This window comes from Pipistrellus kuhlii, unplaced genomic scaffold, assembly GCF_014108245.1.
Source record: "Pipistrellus kuhlii isolate mPipKuh1 unplaced genomic scaffold, mPipKuh1.p scaffold_m20_p_15, whole genome shotgun sequence".
NCBI lineage: Eukaryota > Metazoa > Chordata > Mammalia > Chiroptera > Vespertilionidae > Pipistrellus > Pipistrellus kuhlii.
Window position 1 is genome coordinate 11,970,707 of NW_023425460.1, and position 26,929 is coordinate 11,997,635.

Genomic DNA, 26,929 nt, shown 5'->3' on the forward strand with positions numbered 1-26,929 from the left:
AAAAAAATAAAAAAAAATGCAAGTATATATCCTGTTGAGATTCAAAATCCTCTCTATGCTTGTCATCATTTTCTGCCTCATTCCAGTACGGCTAATACTAAGTACACTATAAAATACATCTTAAAAAGTCTAATACTTTCTACAGTGTCTACCCAAGAATGATTCAAGTATCTAAAATCATGTTTTGTATTATAAGATAGCTTTTAATTTTCTACAGGTTAAAAATTGAGGACATTGAAAAAAAAACATTTTCCCTTATTGAGTTGTGCCTTTGTTTTAAATTCATAGTAATTTTATATTGTATAATTTTTATCTATCCATAGTAATGTTTTAAAAGTTTTCTCTTGAAGATAAAGGGACTTAAGAGTTTGCTATTTTTGCCAAAACCAGTTTGGCTCAGTGGTAGAGCGTCTGGGGACTGAAAGGTCCCAGGTTCGATTCCCGTCAAGGGCATGTACATTGGTTGGGGGCACATCCCCGATAGGGGGTGTGCTGGAGGCAGTTGGTCGATGTCTCTCTCATCAACGTTTCTAGCTCTCTATCTCTCTCCCTTTCTCCTCTCTGTAAAATATCAATAAAATAAAAAAAAAGTTCGCTATTTTTTTAAATTATATTTTTATTGATTTCCACACAGGAAGAGAGAGATAGATGAAGACAGAGTGACTTGGAAAGAGTTTGCTATTTTTTTAGAAACATCAATGATGAAAGAAAATCATTGACTGGCTGCCTCACAATCGGGCATGTAACCTGATCAGAAATCAAACCATGACCTCCTGGTTCAGAGGTTGATGCTCAACCACTGAACCACACCATCTGAGCTAAAAATTTTTTATTTTATATTGATTTGAGAGAGAGAGAGAAACATTGATCAATTGCCTCCCATATGTGTATTGACCAGGAGTTGAATTCAAAACCTAGGTATGTGCCCTGACTGGGAATTGAACCTGCCACCCTTTCATGGAGGAAAACACTCCAACCCACTGAGCTACACTGACCAGGGCAAGCTTCCGTTTTTCTCGGCAATCTGCTGACTGCTGGAGACTCGCCACAATGAAGAGCTAACATGACTAAGGCATTACAGAAACAACTGTGGCTGAAAGGATTTGCTCTAGAATAGCACAGAATTCTCATTTTATTTCAAAATCCAGTTCTTATGGTGGTAGTTGGTTGGTTGGTGCTCTTCTGAAAACAGTAGCACAAAGGTTAAATATTCACCTCTGGAAACATTTCACAGCCAGGTGAATGCCTCCTGAGTACAAAAGGCCTGGGACAATAACAGATGGGTGTGGAACATGGCATAAGTGTAGCCCAAGGTTACAAGTGCACTTTATGCCTTAAGGAAGAATGGGCTAACGTAGGTTTTCATTAAATATTTATGTTATAGTCAGAAATGGCAAGCGGTCTTTGTGTGGCCAGGAACTGGCTTTCAACAGGTCCATCTGGCTAAGAAAGAAGATGAATGGCCATTAAATATTTATTCTTTACACTATATTCGGAGGAGATTCTGCTCTTTCCCTGCCGGAGGAAGATAAAAAGGCTTGAGGTAAACAGTGAGCTGCATTTAGAGATGCACTCTTATAAAAAGACAGGTTCACCTAGCATGTGGCTCTGAGGTTTTATTGAAGCCCAAGGATGTGAAATATTAAAACTTTACCATTTATTTGTGCACCACGATGGAATAACTTATTTTTTGGTTGTATTTTCTTGCCTTTAAAATGGGGAAAATAACATGACCAAATTTTTCTTTTTCTTTTTCTCTTTTGCTGAAGCATAGACTACTAAGAGCTCTATCAATTTTAAAAAATTCTGATATGACCCTTGATTCTGATAAGCAAAGAATTTGTCATCTTAACCGGTTTGGCTTAGTGAATAGAGTGTTGGTCTTCAGACTGAAGGGTCCTCAGTTCAATCCCGGTCAAGGACGTGTACTTTGGTTGTGGTCACATCCCCAGTACAGGAGGCAGCTGATTGATGTTTCTCTCTCTTGAATGTTTCTAACTCTCTATCCCTCCCCCTTCCTCTCTGTAAAAAATCAATAAAATATATTTTTAAAAAATGAAAATAAAACAGGGGCCGAAACCGGTTTGGCTCAGTGGATAGAGCATCAGCCTGCGGACTGGAAGGTCCCAGGTTCGATTCGGGTCAAGGGCATGTACATTGGTTGCGGGCACATCCCCAGTAGGGGGTGTGCAGGAGGCAGCAGGTCGATGATTCTCTCTCACTGATGTTTCTAACTCTCTATCCCTCTCTCTTCCTCTCTCAAAAAATAAATAAAATATATATTTTTTAAAATTAAATAAAAAATAAATAAAAATAAAACAGGAAAATTAACAGCAGAGCTCAAGGCTTAACATCTGAATGGCAGAGTTCTTCTTTTATTCCAAATCCTGATTTCCTCTGAATTTGATTTCCTGCAATTTGAAATTAGGCTGGCTCTAACAAAATATATTAAATATATTAAAATGCCTAGATATTTTTGATTAATAAATCTCTGTAAAACCACCTGTGGTTAACCCCGCATTTTAGCCCTGCACTGCTGTAAGTAGGTTTTCTCTGAACTGCACATTTAGACGCACGAGGTTTTTGAGCTAATCCAAGCAGCCTGACATTTTAGGGTGTTCATCACATCAATGGCTAGAATGGATTCCTTTGATTGTCCTAAATGTGGTATAAACCCAAATGCCTCCACCCTCACAGGGCTCTTGTCTTCAATCAAAATCGTATAAGTGAGCCTCTATCTTGACTCCTGCCTAAATTGTTCGCTGAACTTGGGGCCTGCTTCTGCCTCCTGCCGCTGTGGCTGGGGCTCTGACAGTCTGCTAAATCCTCTTTCTGGGGGGCTAGCTTCTGTCCGCATGGCCCTGCCACTGGCTGAGTTATAATCCAAACCAATCAACTTCCCTGCAATTAAGATTACACGCTGCCTGATTTTCAGTAAGACTGACACAGCCTAGACTAGAGGATTACCGTCTCCTCGCCCCCTTTTTTTCTCTCTCCCCCCACCAGATTAGACCTTCGGACAGCGAAGTCAGCCTGTGCACAGTAATCTGGATTACTGTCCATCCCTGGGTAGGGCCTGGGGGAGCAACACAGGATGACCCCCCACACATCACCGGTCCCATTGACTGCAACATACTCTAGCTCTGGAACTCAATGTTTGGAAATGTATCTAACTTAGCCCAACTAAGTTTCTCTCACCACCGCCTTGCCCACGCAAAGCCATTTCTCTAAACGGGCCTAACTAGTCAAGGAAACTCCCCTTTTGCCTCCTGGAGAAAACACAAGGCTCTTTGGTTAAGGCTTCAGAGGGGGAACGCACTGCCTTGAAGATTAGTCAGTCCCTTTAAGATTCAGGCAGGTGACTAGCCTCCGGCTGGAGACAGAGAATTGAAATGATAGCCTTTGCTCACGTATGTTCAAGAGATGCTCCCTTCTTGCTTCTGATATCTGCCTAATCCTTGCCTTGTCATTCTCTTGAGACCTCACTGTCAAAAAGGCTTTGGTGTCTCTTTACTTCCCCCTCTCAGCCCAGCAACCTACTCTGCGCTCCTGCCCAAGCCAGGTGACAGGCCCCGGCACAGGAAGCGCCAAACCTTCGCATCCTGTCTGAGCATCCTGCTCAGCACTCACCCCGTAGACAGCAGAGACCGCGCTGACCACACACAGACACTCCCTATTAGGTTGTTCCGAAGTTTTAAAAATTATCCTTTTAGCCGCAGCGCGAGGAGCTGCCGCCATGCCCGCCCACCTGCAATGGATGACCGTGCGGAACTGCTCCAGCTTCCTGGTCAAGAGGAGCAAGCAGACCTACAGCACCGAGCCCAGTAACCTGAAGGCCCGCCACTCCCTTCGCCACAACGGCCTGACCCACCGCAAGGCGGTGGGCATGGAGCCGGCCACCTGCTGCGTGCGCACCCCCCCCCCCCCCCCCCGACGGGAACGCGCGGGCCGCGCTGAGCAGCATCCGGCGCACGATCCGCAAGAACAAGCACCGCCCGGGCCTGCGCATGGCCGCCGTCCGCCGGGCCAGCGCCATCCTGCGCAGCCACCCCACCAAGAGCTCCTGAGCACACCTTCCCCCCCCAAAAAAAACTACCTTCTTTACTGACAAAAAAGGCAGCGGCCGCTCGCCTCTAACCCTCAAAAAAAATTTTATCCTTTTATTGATTTCAGAGAGGCAGAAGGAGAGAAAGTTCGATGATGAGAATCATCGAACGGCTGCCTTCTGCACAGTCCCTTCAGGGATCGAGCCTGAAACCCGGGCATATGCCCTGACCAGAACTGGTGACCTCTTGATTCCTGGGTTGACACTCAACCACTGAGCCACGCAGCTGGGCAGATTGTTCAGAATGTGATACCTCACAGAGGAATTAGCCACTTTTCAGCTTGAGGGTGAGAAGTGAAAACAAAGAAGCCTATATAGTTGGATTTTCCTGAGCTTAATTCAGTTGCTTGAGCAGTTATGACCTTTCCCATAAAAAAACTATCTCAAAGTAGGTTTTCAAAGTGCTATATCCTGCAGGTTCCTAGACTTGCATTCATTCATTCAACAAACACGGCTTAGCCAATGTAGTAATATTTACCCTTAAAGTAAAAGTCTAAGCTGCTCAGAATATCTCCAAGACAACCTCTGCTTTTCTCAGAGTTTTTTGTTGTTGCTAATGTTTTCATTCACATATGAAGTAGGGAATTATCCGCTGTGTGTGTATACCTGAGTTCGGAGGTTCTCTGGTTCATCTAGAACAGCAGCTGCAGTCAGTACCTGGCACTTGTTAGAAATGCGAATTCCTGGGCTCTACCCTAGACCTTCTCAATCGAAGTTCTAGTTCCCATCAGTAGTGTAACGAGCCTTCCAGGTGATGCTGATGCATGCTAGTTTAAGAACCACTGCCTCAGGTTCTTAAACCTAATGATCACATGCAGACTCCATCATTAATGGGGCTGAAATAAGGAGCTGACTCAGTGACTATCTCACATCATATGTCCTCTATACACGTAAGAAAAACTATATAATTTATAGTCAAAAGCACTTTGGGACTTAATCTTCATTTGTGTACAAACCTGAGGTTGAGGCTTGTTTTTCAACTAGTGAACACCAAAAGAGGGTCAATATTACCTATTCATAAGGTGAATAATATATAAATAGGCAAGAATCGGTTTGCCTTAGACATCTAAATCCTGATTTATATTTGGTGGCTATACACTGAGTGGCCAGATTATTATGCGTTCAGAGATCATAATAATCTGGCCACTCAGTGTATATATTTCTAGCACCTTCCTCTTCTCTCAAAAGGTTCCCAGTTTAGATAATAAATTATGTCCTAATTACCACCCACTTTATGAATAAAAAAATAAGGCAGTGAAATGTGTGAATAATTCCTGAAAAATTTTTATCATTCCACTAAGTTTCACTTAACAAAAGCAGGCCGACTCTCTTCCACTGAGCCAGCTTAGAAAATTTTAACTTGTTTTCCTAACTTAGAAATTTACGTTCAAGAAATAATAGAAAGATTTATCTATTTTTCTCCATGCTTCCAGTATTGACTTAATTATCTCTGGGTAAAATAAGTCTGAGAGGTGAATGTTATAATTCTTTTTCTCACTTAAAAACATTCCTATTGAAAAACTACCTTCTTTACTGACTTTTAGTTACAAGTTTATCTTCAAGATTTTTCCTTAAGCAACAACTTTCCAACCACCCATGTTTCATCTTAAAGATGGCAAAAATAACTGTATAATTATGGATCAATCTGTAATCTGACTTGAGTTAAACAATAAGACCAGAAACAGGAACTTAAAGTCATATCATGTAACCATATATTACTTTAAGTCAGAGCTTTTGAACACAGGTACTACTGACATTTTAGGTTACATATTAGGGCTATCCTATGCAATGTAGGATGGTTAGCAACACCCTTGGCCTCTAGCACCTAGATGCCAGTAAGCACTCACCAAGCTGGGACAAGCAGAAATGTCTTCAGACACTGCTACCACCTGATTAGAAACAGTGTTTAACGGTATATCACATTTCCTACTTTTTCCACTCAACAGCTAATCAACTTTTTAAAAAATATTATCTTTATTGATTTGAGAGAGAAGGGGAAAGGGAGGAGAAACATCAATGATGAGAATCACTGATAGGCTGCCTCCTGCACGCCCCCCACCGGGGATGGAGCCTGCAACCCAGGCAAGTGCCCCTGACCAGAATCAAACCCGTGACCCTCCAGTCTGCAGGCTGACGCTCTATCCACTAAGCCAACCGCTCTATCCACTAAGCCAACCGGCGAGGGCCAGCTAATCAACTCTGATTTATCCACTCAATTCGGAAGGAAGTACACAGACTAATAAAAAATATTATTTTTAATTATACAATGCTTAACTTAAGACATCATAGTGACATCTGCTGGCTTGGTACTGAATTGTACACTTGATATATACTGTAAAAAATCCTCAAAATTATAATACGGGTGCTCTTCTTAGAAAGTTGAACAATTCACTGAAAGCAGTAACATTAACATCAGAACTGTTAATTCTATGTAAAGCCTTCCACAGATAAAATCAACTGTCAATTGCTTCTTAGATTTTTATGTACTCTCTGCTGGATAAATTAAATTTTTAGTGAATGTTTTCAGAGACAGACATTAGAGGAATATCCTTTTATGACGAGTAAAAAAAGTCTGGGTCAAAACTTGCAAAACTTAAGCAGCATGCTTTTTTATAATTTATACTAAAACTTAAAAATACCAAAAATTTTAAAATAATGAGTAATCCTATAAATAAAATTACAGCAATTCTCTAGATTTTTGTTTCTTCTATTCTCTCTTTTTCCCCCTAGGTATTTTAATAAAAGACATTTGGTAATTAAATTCTACTGTCAATTAAACTAATGAAGTTTATTGGTGTTAAAACTATAACAAAGTTGATCCTAAAACATTTTGCAATGCAAAATTATTTCACTCAAGGAGTGTTTAATAATTTGAATGCCAGGAATTACAAGCAATTTTCAAAAGCAGAGACTCTCACATTCATAAAACTTTATACATCGGTTGTACTAACAGATATTTATACTACTAAAATCAAACATGCATCACTTCCAAACATTCTTGTATCATGATTTTTTATATTACATTATTTAACACCATTTCTTTGCCATTACACGTATTATCATACACTTGCACCATTCTCCTTGGATTTCTGATCTTTATCTTCACTCTTCACATTATCCTACATAAAATAACAAAGAAAAAGTATATTTTATTAGAATCTCTTAAATGTAATTATAACAAATAGTAAACAGAGATATCCATTTTAGTATCTATGGAAAATTGACCCTGTGGAGCAACCATGTTCAAGTCTTTAAATTCTATACAAAATGTCTTCTATTAGGTCTAGTAATAATTAATGTCGTTTTCTAATACTTTTTTAAAATCGAATTTATTTAAACAATACAACAAAATTTAATCAACAATATAGTTGCCGTTGTTTTCTACTACTTGTGCCCAACGCTCAGGAAGCATTTTAATCCCTCTGTTGTAAAATTCTTGTGATTTTGATGCAAAAAATTCGGTCAATGCATTTTTGAGGCATTCTTCATTATTAAATTTTTTTCCAAGAAGAAAGTTTTGCAAAGAACGAAACAAATGGTAATCGGAAGGGGCAATATCAGGAGAATATGCAGGTTGAGGGAGAACTTCCCATTCCAACTGGCGCAGTTTTTCAGCAGTGATTCTTGCAGTATGCGGTCGTGCGTTATCGTGGTGAAGAATTACGCCCTTCCGATTAATCAGCGCGGGTTCTTTTTCTCTTAAAGCTTGGGCTAACCTTTCCAATTGGGCACTATACACTGCACTTGTAATGGTTTGGGTAGATGGTAAAAGTTCATAATGAAGAATTCCTTTAAAATTCCATCAAACACACAACATCACTTTTTTCGCATGCAAGTCAGGTTTTGGCGTGGGCTGCGGAGCCTCATTTTTGTCCAACCATTGAGGCCGCCTTTTCAAATTAACATACAGCACCCATTGTTCATCTCCGGTAACAATTTGCTCTAAAAACGGCAAACGGTTTTGACGAGAGAGGAGCGAACTGCAAATTGTGACTCTATGATTACGGTTGTTGTCGGTCAACTCATGAGGAACCCATTTTCCAAACTTTTGGACTTTGCCAAGTGCACGCAATTGATTGGAAATTGTTTTCTGTGAACAATTTAAAGTTGTCGCAAACTCTTGTTGGGTAATTTGAGGATTTTGCACCAAAAGAGCTTGAAGAGCTTCTTGATCAAAATTGGACACATGGCCTCGACCACTCTTGACATCTAACGAAAAATTTCCCTCGCGAAATTTCTCAAACCAACGCTGGCATTTTCTGGCGCTAACTGCATCTTGACCAAGAGCACTACAGATGTTTTTTGCAGCCTCACTTGCTTTTCTTCCTAATTGGAACCCGTAAAGCATGCAGTGCCGAATATGCTCTTCATCCACCATCTTCTTAGCCCTAGTTTTGCAACAAAAACCAAACCAAACACAAACTTTTTCAAGCAAAACTTGTTAATTGCACTTCACACGTTCTGTAGATACCACGTGTTTGAAGGTTATGTCAATACAAGTCAACGCCAAGCAAGATTTTAAACGAATGTTAAAAACGACATTATTACTAGACCCGATAGTATTTGAGAAATGAGAAGTTCTAAGGAATAACAGCAGTGAATTCCCTGAATTTCAGATATTTTTCTCTTTATTCTGAAAGAGAAAAAGATTTAGATCTCTATTATTAAAGTTAGTTTATAATGACATTGAGTTACAGGATTTTTTCCCTAGTCAATTAATTTTAAGAGTGCCAAAGAGTTTCTCTTCTGCCCAATAGTAAATGGGTTTTTTAAAAAAATGAGTGGTTTTATCTTCCTCAAATTCAAATTCACTGAAGAATACAAATAAAATTTGCTATATGAAATCTGTTCATATAAACCATATTGACATCCTGAATAGGTTCTAAAAAAATATGATATTTAGGGAATTGCTTTTGAGCAATCTAATGAAGGACAGAACGCTACCATTATTTGCTCCAAGAAAAATCACCAAGAAATAGTGCAAAATAGATTAAAAAAACTGGAATAAATTATGAAAACATTGGAAGTTCAAAACTACTAACCTTGTTGAGAACAGTGTGGATTTCATCCATTACTGTGGATAAGTTTCTGATTGTCTTATTCAGTTGGTTTTCAAATTGCAAATTCATATTTTCTGAAATCTTTAAGTTATCTTGTAACTGACCAAGGTCCTTTTTAATTTCTCTGAGTTCACCAGAGAGGCTTTTGTTGGAATTCTCCAAATTTAATATTGTTTTTTCATCTTCATCTATTAAAAGAAGCACATGCAATTCCTTTAAATGGCCTACAAATGTCAATTTCAAAAAAAAAATTACAAAGCAAACTGCAATACTCAAAATTTTATCTATGTATTACTTCTAAAATCCAGGTTCCATTTATAGATGATTGCATAGATTAGATAAAATAGCAGAAACTGTTAAAAAATAGGAGGATGAAGCCCGTTTGGCTCAGGTGGACAGAGCATCGGCCCTCGGACTTAAGGATCCCAGGTTTGATTCTGGTCAAGGGCACATACCTTGGTTGCAGGAGACAATCAAATGATGTGTCTCTCTCACATCAATGTTTCTGTCTCTCTTCCTCCCTTCCACTTTCTAAAAATCAATGAAAAAATATCCTCGGGTTGCCCTAGCCAGTTTGGCTCAGGGCATATAGTGTCGGCCTGTGGACTGAAGGGTCCCAGATTTGATTCTGGTCAAGGGTGCAAGCCCGGGTTGCGGACTCGATCACCAGTAGGGGGTGTGCAGAAGGCAGCTGATTAATGATTCTCTCTCATCATTGATGTCTCTCTCTCTCTATTCCTCTCTCCCTTCTCTCTGATATCAATAAAAATATACATATTTAGCCGAAACCGGTTTGGCTCAGTGGAAAGAGCGCCGGTCTGGGGACTGAAAGGTCCCAGGTTCAATTCCGGTAAAGAGCATATACACTGGTTGCGGGCACATCCCCAGTAGGGGGTATGCAAGTGACAGCTGGTCGATGTTTCTCTCTCATCGACGTTTCTAGCTCTCTATCCCTCTCCCTTCCTCTCTGTGGAAAATTAATATATTTAAATATATATATTTAAAAAATCCTTGGGTGAAGATTAACAAAAATAAAATAAAAATAAAATCTTAAAAAAAAAAAGTATGAAAAGGATGCAACAGAACTATAAAAAAAACAACAACTGAGAATATGCCTGGTGGAGTATGGCTCAACGGTTGAGCATCAACCTATGAACCAGGAGGTCATGCTTCAGTTCCCAATCAGGGCACATGCCTGGTTGCAGGCTTGATCCTCAGGGTGGGACATACAGGAGAGAGCCAATGATGATTCTCTCTCTCATCATTGATGTTTCAATTGCTCTCTCCCTTCTTCTCTAAAATCAATAAAAAAATATTTTTAAGAAACAGCAAAAACAAAAACAAAAAAACAAACAAAAACCTGAGAATACATATGAAGATCTAAGATTAAGTCTTATATAGTTAAGCAATTTCTTATCATTAACCAAAATGATCAAAAGTAAAGTTACATTATGTGGTCTAGACTGAAAAATACGATATTTATGTACAGGTATGTATATGTATCTACACAAATATAGGGTGTCCCTCAAAAATATATACACACACTCTGAATAATAATAAAGGTAGTATTTATTAAACTATAAATTAAACTACATTTCATTTTCAAAATTGAACTACCAGCTGTTTAAGTGTGTATACATTTTGGGGGGAGACACCATGTATATATCCCAATAGGGTGTTAGAAGTACTGACATCCAATTCTGTTCTTACCTGTTTTTTCTTCTAGTAACTGTAACTTCTGCTCTACTTCAGCTCTTACTTTTTCACTCTTTTCCAATTTTTGCAACAGGCTTCCTACATCTACCATTGCACCATTGTAAACAATAAGACCAACATTTTCTTCCACATCCTTTGATTCCTGTTTTACTGTTGGTGTTGGAAGTAACAACCTGTTTCCTATAATATAAAAGGTACCATATTTTATTTTGTATTTAATTAGTAATACAATTATATAGCGGCACAATTTTAAAATAATACTTGCAAACCTAGCATATCTTCTTGCAGTGCTTCAGACTCCTCGTGGTTTTCTTCATCTTTTGAGGTATCTGTTAATTTCCGATAAAAGCAAGATTCTCGGAGTACTACTTTATTAAGAAGCTTCTTTACCTGTTACATAAACAAGTAAAAAAGTTACAAAGATGAAAATAATTTTTTTACTCCCCTTGAACAAGAACTGTTTTCTCAGGTACTCACTCCCAATGAGAGCACTTAAAATCTTTGAACTATCTTCCATAGAAACCTAAAATTCCAATTATAATTTGAAAAACCTTTCTTAAACAATTATTATTATTTTTGTTAATCCTTACCTGAGGATAGTTTTCCATTTATTTTTAGACAGAGTGGAAGAGGAGGAGAGACAGAGAGATAAAAACATAAATGTGAAAGAGACAACACATCGATTGGTTGCCTCCTGCACACACCCTGACCAAGGCTGAGGATTGAGCCTGCAATCAAGGTATACATGCCCTTGACCGGAATCAAACCCAGGACCCTTCAGTCCACAAGGCTGATGCTCTATCCACTAAGCCAAGCCATCTAGGGGCTGAAAGGAAAACTAACACAAATTACATGTACAAAGACAGTTATTATATAATAGTACCAGGCCCGGTGCGCTTATTTGTGTACCAGTAGGGTCTCTCGGCCTGGTATGCAGGGATCGGGCTGAAACCAGCTCTCCGACATCCCCCAAGGGGTCCTGGACTGCAAGAGGGCGGTTCTTGTGTGACACACCCTGGAATTTGGCTACTTGCTCTCTGATTCCAGGTGCGTCACCTGAGAACCACAGCTGCCAAATCACTGCTGCTCAGCAGCTCCTAAGTTAAGCATTTGCCCCCTGGTGGTCAGTGTGTGTCATAGCTACCTGTCGGCTGGTCAAACGGTTGCTTAGGCTTTTATATATAGACTAGAGGCCCAGTGTACAGATTTGTGCACACTGAAAGTAAATTAATTAAAAGATGGCAGGCAGAGTGGGACTGGGCAAGATAGGATGGGCATGCCCTGATGCCAATCTCTAGTGGTCTCTCCTCAGCCGGCCACACCTGGGGTGGTGCCGGGGCTCAAAGGGTATCTGCTGAGTTAGCGGGGTCCCTCCGGCAGGTGGGATCCCTTGCTCTGGCCTACAGGGATCAGGCCAAAACCAGCAGTCTGACATCCCCCAAGGGGTCCCAGAATGGGAGAGGGCACTCTGAAAAGTTGCTGTTGCTTGGCAGCTCCTGAATTATACATCTACCCCCTGGTGGTCAGTTCCTACCAGCTGGTCAGCCAGTTGCTTAGGCTTTTATATAGATAGACAGAATGTATAATGATGTTTATTACAGCATAGTTTGTAATTTTTTTTGTTTGAAATTTTTTTAAATTCTTTATAATTTAAAAAATTACATGTCTCCTTTTTCCCCCCATTGACCTCTCCCCAGCCGTTCCTACCCCCTCACTCCCCTAGTCTGTGTCCATGGGTTCTGCTTATATGCATTCATACAAATCCTTTGGTTGATCTCTTACCCCTTTTAGTTTGCAATTCTAAAAAATGAAAAGCCAGCTAGCAACTGCAACTATTTAAGGCAATTATGACACAACTATACCATGTAATATTAAACAGACATAAAAAGAATGAAGTGGGGTATCTATTTTCATGGTAGAATGCCCATGATAGATTGTTAAATAGAAAAAAGTTGTCTATCAATATGTATAAAATTATTTCATACATATTGAATGGGAACTAGAAGGAGAGAGGATATTTAATTCTTTTTTTTTTTTTTTAAATGGTTTTACTGATTTCAGAGAGGAAGGGAAAGGGAAAGTGAGATAGAAACATCAATGATGAAACAAAATCATTCATGGGCTGCCTCCTGCACTTCCCCTACGGAGATTAAGCCTGCAATCCAGGCACGTGCTCTTGACCTGAATCAAAGCCAAGACCCTTCAGTCCATAGGCTGACATTCTATCCACTGAGACAAACGAGCTAGGGTGACATTTAACTTTTTTATACATTTCATAACTACTTGATAGTATTACTATATTTAATACATATATACTATATTGCTTTTATACTTTAAAAAGTCAAAGAGATTTTTAAAAAGTTATTTAAAAATGCTCATTTTAAATATTCATAAGATTACCTGAGCCCGAGAAAGATGTAGTCCCAGAGTATAAAGTATTTCTTCCAAATCCTTTTCAAGAAGGTAACCACAATGACTTTGATCAAAATAAACAAATGCCATTAACAGATCCCTGTTAACTGTGATCATCTGAGTCTTTTCTTTTTCCTAAAGAGAATATAGAAAATATAGTATATAATTTTTACCCCTGAAAAGTGAGAAATTGAGACTGTGTCCATATAATAACAAAATTTGGAAAACACTTTAACCTCATCTTAGCTCAAATAAGTTATCTGGTTTATGTGTATGGGAGAAAGGAGTAAGATATACTGGTTATCTGACATCACCACAAATATAAAAATATCAGAATTTTGCTCTAAGTGGTAATATATAGATATACAAGGACCAATAAACTTTATGACTATGTTATGTTTAGTAATAAGCCTGGATTATGTAAGAAATGGAATTATCACATTATAAAAATACAGTAAATAATAAATACCTTATCTTTAGAGGGTCTCTCCTTGCAATACCTGTTGATATCTCTTTTGTCATCTCGTTTGTTTATTTCTTCCTCATCCCGATCTGTAAAATAAATACAAAAGTAGCAAAAAACTCATTTATATAGATTTTCAACTACAACAGAGACAAAAAACACTTTCCTATTACTAATCAGTTTTCAAATGACACGTATGCAAATGGTATGTATTATAGAATTATACCCGAAACATATATCTTATTAACCAGTCACTCAAAAAAAAAAAAAAAAAAAGATATCTTTGCAAAGAAACGCATAAATAAAAATAGTTTGGATTTTGCAAGGAACAGTTAAAAATAAGAATCTTATAAACCAACTAGTGCAAAGAAAAGGCTGACTTTATTTAATCAGATAAGAGAACCTAATTCTATAAATATCTAGATGGCACAATTTTAAAAAACCTGAATTTTATACACAAAACTGAAAAAAATAACAAATTTAAGCAAAACACAGAGCCAAGTATATTTCCTAAAAGATAAAAAGAGTAATACTTTCAACAAAAGAATTTAAATTAATAAATAAAAGCTAAAAGGAGCCTGGCTGGTGTGGCTTAGTGGTTGAGAATTGACCTATGAACCAGGCGGTCACAGTTCGATTCCCAATCAGATCACATGCCATGCCTGGTTGCAAGTTTGATCCCCAATGTGGGGTGTATAGGAGGCATCATTGATGTTTCTCTCTCTCTCTTCATCCCTCTCTCTTCCTTCCTCTCTAAAACCAACAAAAAAAATATTAAAAAAAAATTAAGTTGTATTCTTAAAATAAGTTTTGTATATATTGGCAACCTCAAACTGTTATTTAAAAACCCAGAAAATTGCCGAAACCGGTTTGGCTCAGTGGATAGAGTGTCAGTCTGCGGAATGAAAGGTCCCAGGTTTAATTCCGGTCAAGGGCATGTACATTGGTTGCGGACACATCCTCGGTAGGGGGCATGTTCTCTCTCTCTGATGTTTCTAGCTCTCTATCCCTCTTCCCTCCTCTGTGGGAAATCAATAAAATATATTTTAAAAATAAAAAAAATAAAAACCCAGAAAATTGACAGTGGAACTTCACAGGTACTTTATGGCTGGCATCTATGTCTAGTTAGGGAATCTATTGTGAAGTATTTTGAATAGCATTTATATTGGTACGTTTGTTTTAAAACTTGGGCAGTTTGTTTTAAAACTTGGGCAGTATCTGCCGAAACTGGTTTGGCTCAGTGGATAGAGCATTGGCCTGCGGACTGAAAGGTCCCAGATTCGATTCTAGTCAAGGGCATGTACCTTGGTTTCGTGCACATCCCCAGTAGGGGGTGTGCAAGAGGCAGCTGATCGATGATTCTCTCTCATCGGTATTTCTCTCTATCCCTCTCTCTTCCTCTGTAAAAAAATCAATAAAATATATTTTAAAATAAAACTTGTGCGGTATCTTTCAATCTGGCTGCATCTATCAGGCAAGCCAAGAAGGGCGCTTACAAGTACACCCAAGAAGAGGCAGTCTGATATACTGCGCTTTCTTCTCAGGGTGGACTGCCAGCGGCACTGCCAGCTGGCCTCATAAAGCTGGGATACAAGGCCACACACGGTTATGTGATATATCAGATTCATGAGCACAGTGGTGGCCGCAAATGCTAAGGGTGCAACCTAGGTTAAGACTGTCCATCATATCATGGTGATAACCAGCAAAAATTTGCTGGAAGCCTTTAGTCTGCTTCTGAGGAAGAATCTAGGTAGCACTGTGGGGCCCTGAAAGTCCTGAATTCTAACTGGTTTGGTGACGTTCAATGCAGAAATTCATTGAGGTTATCCTCATTGATCCATTCCATAAAGCCATCAGACATCCTGACACGCAATGGGTCACCAAGCCATCCGTAAGCACCACTATTGGTGATTCTTGTTGTGCAGCTTGGAGAAGGTGCAATACTCTCCAGCTCCACTGTTACCACTAATATATGTTTGCAAAATTTTTACCTAATAAGTAGGTAAAAAAAACAAACAAAAAACAATAACAAAAAAAAACCAACAACCTGGATGTCTAATAGTCTTTGTTAATATTTTTAAAATGCAAAAATCAGCCCTAGCCAACTTTGCTTGGTGGATAGACCATTGACCTGTGGATTGAAGGGTCCCAGGTTCGATTCCAATCAAGGGCACATGCCTGGGTTGTGGGCTTGGTCACCAGTAGGAGATGTGCAGGAGGCAACTGATCAATGATTCTCTCTCATCACTGATGTTTCTATCTCTCTCTCCCTCTCCCTTCCTCTCTGAAATCAACATATATATATATATATATGCAAAAATCAGTTTTCTTTTATTAAATATATTTTAATTTTCTCACCTAAAAATAAAACTACTTAATATAAGGATATTTTCTCTAAAGAATAGTATTTGTATTCTAAAAAATATTAAAATTATAGATGTTAATGATAAAGTTACTAAACAAAAATGTATTTTTTATACTAAGAAGAAATGATTTTTTTTTTTTATTGTTGACAGTATCACAATGTCTCCCATTGTCCCTCACGTTGGCCTGGCTCCATTCAGCCCCTATCCCACCCCACACCTTTACCACATTATTGTTTGTATCTATGGGCCACATATATTTTTGTTTTTGTTTTTTTTTTAAAGAACATTTTTATTGATTTCAGAGAGAAAGGGAGAGAGCTAGAACAATCAATGATGAGAGAGAATCATTGGTCTGAGAATCATTGATCGGCTATCTCCTTCATGCCCCCTTCTGCGGATTGAGCTCGAAACCCAAGCATGTGCCCTTGGCTGACACTCTATCCATGGAACCAAACCAACCAGGGTTGTATATACGTTCTTTAGAAATAAATTTGAATCATACCATCTTCTTCATCCTCAGCTTCTTCTGCTTCCATTGGATCATATTCATCTTGATTATTATCTTCTTCAGTTTCATCATCATCTTTAGAATCATCTTTTCTTTTATCTTCTTTCTATAATTTAAAATACCTTAAAATTAATAAGCAAAACATCTTGCCAAATATTGACTTAGAACAAACAAAAAATTAAATCCACTGAACTTACTTGAGGTAGAATCACATTATATATTTATTACAATAATACACTTTATGAATTAACTGCCATTCACAATATATACATCAAATCATGCAGTCTGGCTTAAACAAAAAAAATAAATAAACTATAAAACTAGTTACAGATGTTTATATAGGCTTAAGTCAAAGACTTAAATTTTGAATACACTAAAACGTTTTAGTTTTGCCTTTACGTTTCACTATTCTGATGAAACTCATCATCATTTGTTATACTATAGAGATTAATTGAAAAACTTCTAAATAAGATTTGGTGGTCAAGGAAATTATTACAGACCTTCCTTTCATCTCGATCTTCTTTTTTATCTTTTTCATCTGATTTTCTTATTTTAGGTTTTGGCTCATCAATTTCATCATCTCTTTCTTCTTTTTTATCTTTTCTCTCATCTTTTTTGCTTTTCTTCTCCTTTTCTTTTTTGTCCTCTTTCTCAGGAAGAGATAATAATGATTTGTATATTCTGACACCAAAATCTCTCTGAAGCATTTCATTGAAAAGTTCTGCAAACAATGAAACCTATAAAAAAAAAAATACCAACAGTAATACAGACAACTTTAATAGAAATATTGAAAAAATCCAGCAGAGTCAATAATAGGACAAAGAACTTGCAATATCTAACAATGTGCACTAAAAACAATTATAATAATTAATGTCAATGATGTTGAGAAGCCTCAAAATCCTCAAAAACTCTTCTGAAGCTATAAATACTATGTTTAGTATCGTTTTGATCAAATATTATTTAAAAAAACCAAAGTATGTATAGGAAATTTGAAAAGGAATAGAAAAAAAGGAACCTCTACTACCTTATACAATTAATCTTCATGATAAATGTACTTTATTCATTTACTCAAGTTTTTAAAAAAAATGAAATACCGCCGAAACCAGTTTGGCTTAAGGACTGAAAGGTCCCAGGTTCAACTCAGCTCAAGGGCATGTACCTTGGTTGCGGGCACATCCCCAATAGGAGGTGAGCAGGAGGCAGCTGATCGATGTTTCTCTCTTATTGATGTTTCTAACTATCCCTCTCTGTAAAAAATCAATAAAATATGCTTTAAAAAAATCCCAAATCACATGAGCTAACAGTAAGAAAAAGTACAGAATAATTAAATCAACAACAAATTATAAGGAAACAAGCAAGATAAAAAGCAGAGAAACAAGACTATAATCAGAGAAGGCCTCTCTGATCAGCTGACATTCTGAAAAGTGACTTGAAGATGATAGGAGAATGTCATATACAGACACTAGAAAAGCATTCCAGGCAGGGGAAACCAATTCAAAATTCTGAGTAGGAAGCATACCCTATTGAGAGCACATGGATAATGAACTTTAGCATACTCAGGAACCTAAAATTATATACTAAATTTCTTATGTAAATATATCAAAGGTTAATTGCTTTCAACAAATTAGAAATGCTAAATATGTAATCTTTGGCAATATATTCAGTATATTTGGTAAAACACTTAAATCTTTTTCCCTAATCATAAAGAATAATGCAATGTATTCAAATTGTAACTGATTTTATATTTGCTTTAAATCATATTCAGTCATTATACATTTTTAATAAAAAGTACTCTATTATTAGTAAAATGACCATTAGAGATGTTTAAAATTCTACTTTCTCTTAACCATTAATGTAAATTAAACAAAAATCTCCCTTTGGGTAAGTAAATAGCAAGAGGCAAATCTTTGTCTTAAAGTTTTCTATTACCCAGAGATAAAAAGCAATATTTAAATGTGCTAGACTAGTACGGAACAGTAACTAGAAAAGCAGAATTAATTCTGCATGTCTTTTTATCTACAAGCATTGAAAGATATGTATCTATCATTAATATTAAATCAGCTAAATATTTATAATTTTAATGATGTATGATTTTTCTTAGTTATAGAATAATTTTTTTTAAATTAATATATAAAAATGACTTTTTCATTCTAGTAATAGGTTGAAAGTAAACTAACCAGGAGGATATGTTAGGTGGGGAGGGGAAAAAAAAACACATTTTGTTAGCAAAGGGCTGTTTCACCAATTACTTTGTTTCCACCAGCGTAGAATTAATTTGAGAGCCTCTTATAGCATTAGTATTTATTTTTGCACCATAAATTTTATTCCTGATGCAGGACAGATTCCTTACATCCCCCAAATGAATCACATGCTGCTCTAGAAATCTAGATTTTTCCACCATCTCTGGGGAAGGAGCAAAAAGGCAGGCGCTGGGGTCCAGGAACACTGCAGTTTCCCTGACAACTTCTTTCCCCTCTCACTGAGGACTGATTGCTGCTCCCCACTAATTAGTCTTCTCATCTACTTATCCCTTTTTAAAAAAAGCGCATTCACTATTGAAAAACAATAAACATCTTAAGTATGAAGGAGGGTCCTGGGCTGGGACACCAGATCAAGGATCACCAATGGAAGAGGAAAGGGTAGTAGCGGAGGAGTCACTGTTTCTGCTCGAGGGTCTCCTTCCTCGCTGCATTCTGTAGTAACTGCATGTCCACCTCATCTACGGGCAATTGCACATAGCGGATGACTGAGCCCTGGATGAAGCAGTTCTTCACTGATAACATGTGAGGGTATTTCTCAGGGTCTGTGACACTGATGTTTAGTTTGATGTTGAAATATTGATCCACAGAATGGAGGATCTCATAGATGCTCAGGTCATTCTTGAATTCCACAACCACATCCTTGCCCACAGCGACTTGAAAAAGGAATAGAAGAACATGGTGCTGGAACGAAGGGAGGAGGGCCAGACCTGGAAAGAGAGGGCCTGATGCTATGGGCCAGAGGCCAGGTGGGAACCAGAGCGTGAGCCAGAGCATGAGACAGCATGGGTTGTGGTGTGGTAGGGAGCATGCACCTCAGGGAACTCGGAGTGCAGAAGGGTGCTACAGTACACACTTTATAAGCAGTAGGTTATAACTATTTTTTCCTCTTATTTCTTGAATAAATACTACAATACATGGTGGATACTACTATGAGTTAAATTTATGGCAACCGTGACAAAAATAAATATCAGATAACATTTAAGAATATTGGCTTATTGGATTAATAAAAAAATTATAAATATTTAAATATATATAACATTTTATATAAAAACCAATATGCAGGCATTTCATGTTTTCTAACTACCTCAGTAATCTTCCATACGTGTTTGCAAATGTCTCTAGTCTAAGCACTTTATACTTCATTTTTATCTAATGATTTGGTGGACAATGACTTCTTGGATCAAATAAGTATGACTGATTTTTCCAATACAATATATAAACTAAAACAAGGTGAGATATGTTGGTAAGACATAATAATTGAATATGATTATAATTTTGTACAGGCTAATAAAAACTGAAATATTAAATTTTCAATTTATTGTTTTACTTTATATTGTTTTATTCAAAAAATAAAGCAATTTGCTTAGAGATAAACATCTTCAATTGTTTTAAAAAATGACAAGCTGTATGTTGTAAAGCTGCCCTAAAATAATGGTACAAATAGATTCATGTTAAAAAGATGAACCTCAATTAGTTTATCTTACATCTCAACCCATCACAAATTAAGTTTTCAATGACATAAATTGGTATTTCAATTCTAGAGTAATATAGCATTGCCTCATTTCCAAGGAAGGCAATCAGATATTATGTATCACGTATCTCCTGATATCCTGATGAAACATGCCACTACCTTATGAAGTAGTCTTAGGAAAAAAAGAAATTGAACCTGACTTAAGATCCATCAATTACAGGAGTACAGAGGCCAGAACAACATTTAAAATATCCCATAGGAATGCAATCAGCAAAAGTGGGTCTGTAGAAAAATCACCTGTTTTATTTCTCCCCCAAAATAATGAACTGCAAGGAAAAAACAAAGAGCAGAATAAAAAAGAACCTTGAAATGTAAGATGTATTACCCAATCAAATTGTGTGGCTCTCATTTGGATCCCAATTCAAACTTAAATCAGTACCTCAAATGAATGTTCTTTATTATCTTCTAATCTGTAATCCAAAAGTACGCTCAAAGACATGATGCTACAATCAAACTTGCCACTTTTTGCAGCCCAATTTGGATGTACAATAATGGCTGGTTCATCAGGCAAAATATATCTTCTTTCCCGACGCTGGCGTTCCATTTCCTCTTGACGTTTTCTTTCTTCTTCCTAAGAATTTGCAAATTTAAGTAAAAGTTAAATTTCCATGTACAATATGTACATACAGTTGACCTTTGACACATGATGTGAATTGCACAGGTCTACTCATGTTAATTTTTTCCAATACCAGTAATGTTTTTATCCCTGGATGGGAGTCTGAGGTTGTGGAGGGCCAACTGTATGCAATGATCTAAGACATTTTATTTAGAAGACTTGAGTACCCACGGATTTTGGTATCCACAGTGGTTCCTGGAACTAATCCCCAAAATATATCAAGGGTAGCAAGTTTTTGGGGGGTCAAAAGTTGTACAAAAAATTTTAAAAATAGATTTTTAGATAGGAAATGGGAGGGAAGGAGAGAGAGGGAAAGAGGGAGAGAGGAAAACATCTATTTGTTGTTCTATTTATTCATGTATTCACTGGTTGCTTTTTATGTGCCTTGATGGGAGAATGAACCCACAACCTTGGCATACTAGGACAACCCTCTAACCAACTGAGCTACAGCCAGGCCTCTGAATGCAGATATTTGACTGAGCAGGAGCTAGTGGCCCTAGACCCAGCATTGTTCAAGAGTCAACTGTAGCCGAGACCAGTTTGGCTCAGTGGATAGAGTGTTGGCCTGCAGACTGAAAGGTCCCAGTTTCGATTGCGGTCAAGGGCATTTACCTTGGTTGCAGGCACATCCCCAGTAGGGGGTATGCAAGAGGCAGTTGACAATGTTTCTAGCTCTCTATCTCTTTCCCTTCCTCTCTGTAAAAAATAAGTAAAATATAAAAATATATTTTAAAAGAGTCAACTGCAATCAAATGTATATCATGTAAAGATAAAATTCTGACTCCTTATTTCCAACCCTAATGGCTGAAATCTAGGAAAGTTCAAATTTACTCAAGTCTTAGCTGTTTTTATGATTAATTCTCCTTCTTTGTATTTCCCAGCATAAGAAATTACCTGTGAAGAGGGAAGAAAATACCTATGTTAATGTTACATAAATCAGGGAATTCTGGGAAAATACTGGTGGTAGCACAGTTTCTGGATCTTCCTGACTTCACACAATTAAAGAGATAAAGCCTGCTGAAACCGGTTTGGCTCAGTGGATAGAGCGTTGGTCTGTGGACTGAAAGGTCCCAGGTTTGATTCCGGTCAAGGGCATGTACATTGGTTGCGGGCACATCCCCAGTAGGGGGTGTGCAGGAGGCAGCTGGTCGATGTTTCTCTCTCATAGATGTTCCTAGCTCTCTATCCCTCTCCTTTTCTCTCTGTAAAAAATCAATAAAATATATTAAAAGAGAGAGAGAGGGAGAAGGGGAGGGGGAGAGATAAAGCTCTAGCTTAGGGGTGTCGAACTCAATCAGAGAAGGGGCCAAAATCTAAAATCCAGCCTAAATCGCAGGCCGAATGGTTTACTGAACAGTCATAAACTGTCATTGTGATGGAAACGCAGCAGAGTGCAGTGATGACAGCGCGGTGCGGGCCACATTGCAAGGCCTGGCGGGACGGATTTGGCCCGCGGGCCTTGTGTTTGACACATGTGCTCTAGCTGGTTTGCTCAGTGTATAGAGTGTTGGCCCCTAAACTGAAGGGCTGTAGGCTCGATCCCTGGCCCAGGTTGGGAGGCATGCAGCGTGAGAAGCAACCAATCAGCGTGTCTCTCTCACATCAATGTTCCTCTCTCTGTCCCTTCCACACTCTCTAAAATTCAATGGAAAAAATATCCTCGAATAAGGATTGGTAACAACAAAAAAGAGACAGAATAATCTAGATATCAATCCCAAAACCCATGCACATTCACAACAAAACAAGGTAACAAAGTATCTCCATTAACCCCCGTGTACAGAAGAGTGAAAAAAAGCCCTAAGAAGCAGATCTGTGATTGGTGTCTATGTACGGCGAAGGCAGAAGGAAGTAATGGAGTTGTCCTGAAGGATCTAAGGATAGAAAAACCATGAAATACTCCAAAGGAAAAGAAAAAACAATAGTCAACAAGCATTCAACTGGAAAACAAAGTAGATCAATTATGAACAGCAGCTCAAAGGCAAAGTTCTACTTCCAACAATAGTGAGTTAAGATCTGAAAGGGTCTAGAACATTCTATTCCTATAAAGCTATGTACATTGGTTGCAGGCACACCCCCAGTAGGGGGTGTGAGGAGGCAGCTGGTCTATGTTTCTCTCTCATAGATGTTCCTAGCTCTCTATCCCTCTCTCCTCCTCTCTGTAAAAAATCAATAAAATATATTAAAAAAAAAAAAAAGAATGCCTTAAAAGATAACAGAAAAGGGAACTTGCTTGTTCATAGCAGTATTATGCACAACAGCTGAGAGATGAAAACAACCCCCAATACCCATCAACAGATGAATAATAAACAAAATGTGTTATATATACACAGACAATACATTATTCAGCCTTAAAAAAGAAATGAAGTTCTGATACATGCTACAACACTGAAAACATGTTAAGTGAGAAAAGCCAGACACAAAAGGACATCTACTATATAATTCTACTTACATGAAGTACCTAATACAGGCAAGTTCATAGTAATAGAAAGCAGAATAGAAGTTCTAAGTGACTGGGGGAGAGAGGTTGGAGAGTTAATATTGTTTGGGATACTGATAAGTTTCTGGAAATGTAGAGTGGGGGCAGTTGTAATTAATACCACTGAACTATACACTAAAAAATGGTATAATGATCATTTTTATTTATGTATATTTTATCACACACAAAAAAAGTTTGTTAAAAATAAACATTCCTGGAAAGTCAGAAATTACATATTGAAAGAGCACACTACCCTAATGGGTTTGGGTCAATGGATAGGTCTACAGACTGAAGGATCCCAGGTTCAATTCTGGTCAAGGGCACATGCCCGGGTTGCAAGCAGGAGGCAACCAATCAATGATTCTCTCTCATCATTGATGTTTGTATCTCTCCCTCTCTCTCCCTTCCTCTCTGAAATTAAGAAAAGAAAAAAGAAAAGAAAAGAAAAGAAAAGAAAAGAAAAGAAAAGAAAGGAAAAGAAAGGAAAAGAAAGGGAGGGAGGGAGATGCCCTAGCTAGTTTGGCTCAGTGGATAGAGCGTTGGCCTGTGGACTAAAAGGACCCACGTTCGATTCCAGTCAAAGGCTCATGCCTGGGTTGGGGGCTCGGTCCCCAGTACGGGGGTGTGCAGGAGGTAGCCGATTGATGACTCTCTCTCATCATTGATATTTCTATCTCTCATTCCCTCTCCCTTCCTCTCTCAAATCAATCAAGATACATTTTTTTAACCCTTTGCACTCCGAACCATTCTGGACATTGGCTACCAGCTACTTGACGCTACTTTGCGGTGGACACGTGCATTGAATTAACTCAATTCTCCGTAATCACTAATAAACTGCAATGTCCCCCCTGAGAGGGGACATCCGAGTGATGTGCTAGAATCCCGATGTCCCCTGAGAGGGGACAGCGGAGTGCAAAGGGTTAAAATTCTTTTTTAATTTAAAAACTTTTTATATTCAGCAAAACTGATTTTCAAACATAAAGGGTATAGTCTAACTGTTAAGGACTTAAATAATAGTACCATGAGCTCTGAGGAATCTAAGAGATGAACCTCAGAGACCCTGATAAGTGGACTAGTAGTGAGCATCAGATATTTACTTGTAAAACCAACATTAAATTAGTATTAAAAGACAGTATAGTATGTAATGCTGCATGCTAGAACAATGTACATAAAAACAATAAGAACATAGGGACGGAAAATGCAAAAATATTTTCAAACTAACTTTGGCAAGAATATTGATGGTGGTACAATTAGTATTGTGTGTCTGAATATATTTCCACCTACTGGGGGGGAAAAAAAAAAAAAAAAAGGACAATCTAAGCTTCAATAAGAACTCTCTTGCAGCCGAAGCCGGTTTGGTTCATTGGTGGATCGTTGGTCTGCGGACTATCAAAGTCCCAGGTTCGATTCCGGTCGGGGGCATGTGCATTGGTTGCAGGCACATCCCCGATGGGGGGTGTGCAGGAGGCAGCTGGTTGATGTTTCTCTCTCATTGACGTTTCTGGCTTCCTGTCCCTCTCCCTTCCTCTCTGTGGAAAATCAATAGAATATATATTAAAAAAATATAAAAAAAATAAAAATAAAAAAAAGAACTCTCTTGCAGAAACCGGTTTGGCTCAGTGGTAGAGCGTCGGTCTGCGGACTGAAAGGTCCCAGGTTCGATTCCGGCTGGTCGATGTTTCTCTCTCATCGATGTTTCTAGCTCTCTATCTCTCTCCCTTCCTCTCTGTAAAAAAAAAAATCCATAGAATATATATTAAAAAAAAAGAATAAGAACTCTCTGGTGAGCATTATGCTAAGCGAAATAAGCCAATCAGAGAAAGATAAATATCACATGATCTTACTCATTTGAGGAATGGAATGAACAACATAAACTGATAAACAAAAATAGATCCAGAGACTGAGAAGCATCGATCAGATTGTCAAACCTCAGAGGAAAGGGAGTGGGAAGGGTAAGAGATCAACCAAAGGACTTCTATTCATGCATGTAAGCATAACCAATGGACACAGACGTTAGGGGGGTGGGGGCATGTGCTGGGGGGTGGTCGGTGGGAATGACCTTGGAAAGGTCAATGGGGGGGAAAAGGAGATATATAAGAATAACAATAAAGATTAACAAAAAAAGAATACTTGAAACCCATTCAAATACGATTAAATTCATAATTATATTAAAAACAAACATATAACCATCTGAAGATGATAGGGAACCTAATTCATTATCTTAAAAACTGGATAAAAACTGATTCTGTCTTCTACAGAAGGCCCTTTGTAAATTCAGATTTAAGTGAATCAAAAATATTGGGGGGGGGGGGGTAGTGAAAAAAAAAATCTCAGACTTCTGAAAAGCAACACTGAAAACTTCCATATGCCAAGACTCAAATTAAGTGATGTGTAGGAGGTCCCTACTGTAGTCTATTTGCAAACATAGATTGTATGCAAATACTTTCACTTTGTATAAGAGATTTGAGCATCCTCGGATTTTGGTATCCATGGGGGTTGTGGAATCAGTCCTCCAGGGATACTGAAAGAAGACTGTATTTGAATTTAAAAACTATACCACTGGGTAATCAAATAGATAAGAGGAATATGTGAAAATAAAAGATAACAATTATTATATCACCATTTTCACCTGAAATTTTCCTGTCTTGAACAGTTCAATTCTAAAGCAATTCCACCAGGCAGAGTAGAAGTCTACAAAAGGGATGGAGGCAGGCAGAGAGAGCTACAATGATCCAGGGCAGATGAGCTGCCCAGTTACCAGCAATAAAACCCAAATGGAGCCAAAACTGCATCCAAACAGCGAAACAATGTAGGGTATATTTAAGTGAATTTAGTTTATACCTCTTTATCATCTTCAGATTTTCTATCCTCCTCCTCTTCATCTTCTTTTTCAGATTTCTCTAATTCCTTTTGTTCTTCTTTTTGCTCTTCTACTTTAAGCTGCTTTGTCAATCGAGCTATTAACTGGGATTTTAACCCTTTGGAGCTAAGGGCTCGACTTTCTAATTCTTTTCGAAGATCATTTACCTAAATGTTCAGAGTATAAAAATACAGGAAAAGAAAACAGGATATTGAAATAGAGAATAAACTATGAGATTATCATCTAGCTGATTTTTTAAAACTTTAGTTAAAGGGATACTTATACAGCTCATAAAAAGTTTGTAAAAATAACTTTTGAAAAGAAACTTACAACATGCATTAAGATGCTTAAAAATAGTTAATGTCTCTGACCCAGCAACTTTAATTTCTGGGAATTCACTCTAAAGAAATAACCTAAATACATAAAAAGAACCAACTTTATACATTCCTTTTTAGAGTTTCTTCCTCCAAAAGAATAAATGATCTAAATATCTGATAAAAGGGTAATATTTAAGAAAAAACAGTACATCAGCTAGATAAAACAGTATACATTTAA

General features: G+C 37.8%; 2 protein-coding genes and 1 pseudogene across 8 annotated transcripts in view; 1 reads left to right on the forward strand and 2 right to left on the reverse strand.

The window, feature by feature from the left end:
• The first annotated feature begins 3,716 nt into the window (after window positions 1-3,716).
• On the forward strand, window positions 3,717-4,067 carry LOC118719002 (60S ribosomal protein L28-like). The gene is made up of 2 exons (XM_036437987.1): window positions 3,717-3,896; window positions 3,928-4,067. Exons 1-2 carry the CDS (start codon window positions 3,737-3,739, stop codon window positions 4,065-4,067), a joined length of 300 nt encoding a protein of 99 aa, XP_036293880.1. The 5' UTR covers window positions 3,717-3,736.
• A 2,807-nt stretch (window positions 4,068-6,874) lies between these two features.
• Window positions 6,875-26,929, reverse strand: part of CCAR1 (cell division cycle and apoptosis regulator 1) — a 56,090-nt gene continuing 36,035 nt past the window's right edge. For 4 of the 7 annotated variants that reach the window (XM_036438302.2, XM_036438300.2, XM_036438301.2 and 1 more), the window contains 10 exons: window positions 26,356-26,541; window positions 20,802-20,993; window positions 17,131-17,367; window positions 16,625-16,736; window positions 13,763-13,845; window positions 13,282-13,428; window positions 11,151-11,271; window positions 10,876-11,061; window positions 9,148-9,353; window positions 6,875-7,224 (listed from right to left, as the gene is read on the reverse strand). In XM_036438302.2, the coding sequence (XP_036294195.1) occupies window positions 7,165-7,224; window positions 9,148-9,353; window positions 10,876-11,061; window positions 11,151-11,271; window positions 13,282-13,428; window positions 13,763-13,845; window positions 16,625-16,736; window positions 17,131-17,367; window positions 20,802-20,993; window positions 26,356-26,541 (1,530 nt within the window). In that variant the 3' untranslated portion in view covers window positions 6,875-7,164. Of the gene's footprint in view, window positions 7,225-9,147; window positions 9,354-10,875; window positions 11,062-11,150; window positions 11,272-13,281; window positions 13,429-13,762; window positions 13,846-16,624; window positions 16,737-17,130; window positions 17,368-20,801; window positions 20,994-26,355; window positions 26,542-26,929 lie in introns of those variants that run through there. The other 3 variants (XM_036438303.2, XM_036438305.2, XM_036438304.2) reach the window with 3 other exon arrangements.
• Window positions 17,899-19,568, reverse strand: LOC118719176 (annotated as a pseudogene).

Coding starts and splice junctions, on each gene's coding strand:
- LOC118719002 (XM_036437987.1), top strand. CDS start 3,737: ATGCCCGCCCACCTGCAATGGATGACCGTGCGGAACTGCTCCAGCTTC. Junction 3,897..3,927: donor GGCGGTGGGCATGGAGCCGG/CCACCTGCTGCG, acceptor CCCCCCCCCCCC/CCCCCGACGGGAACGCGCGG.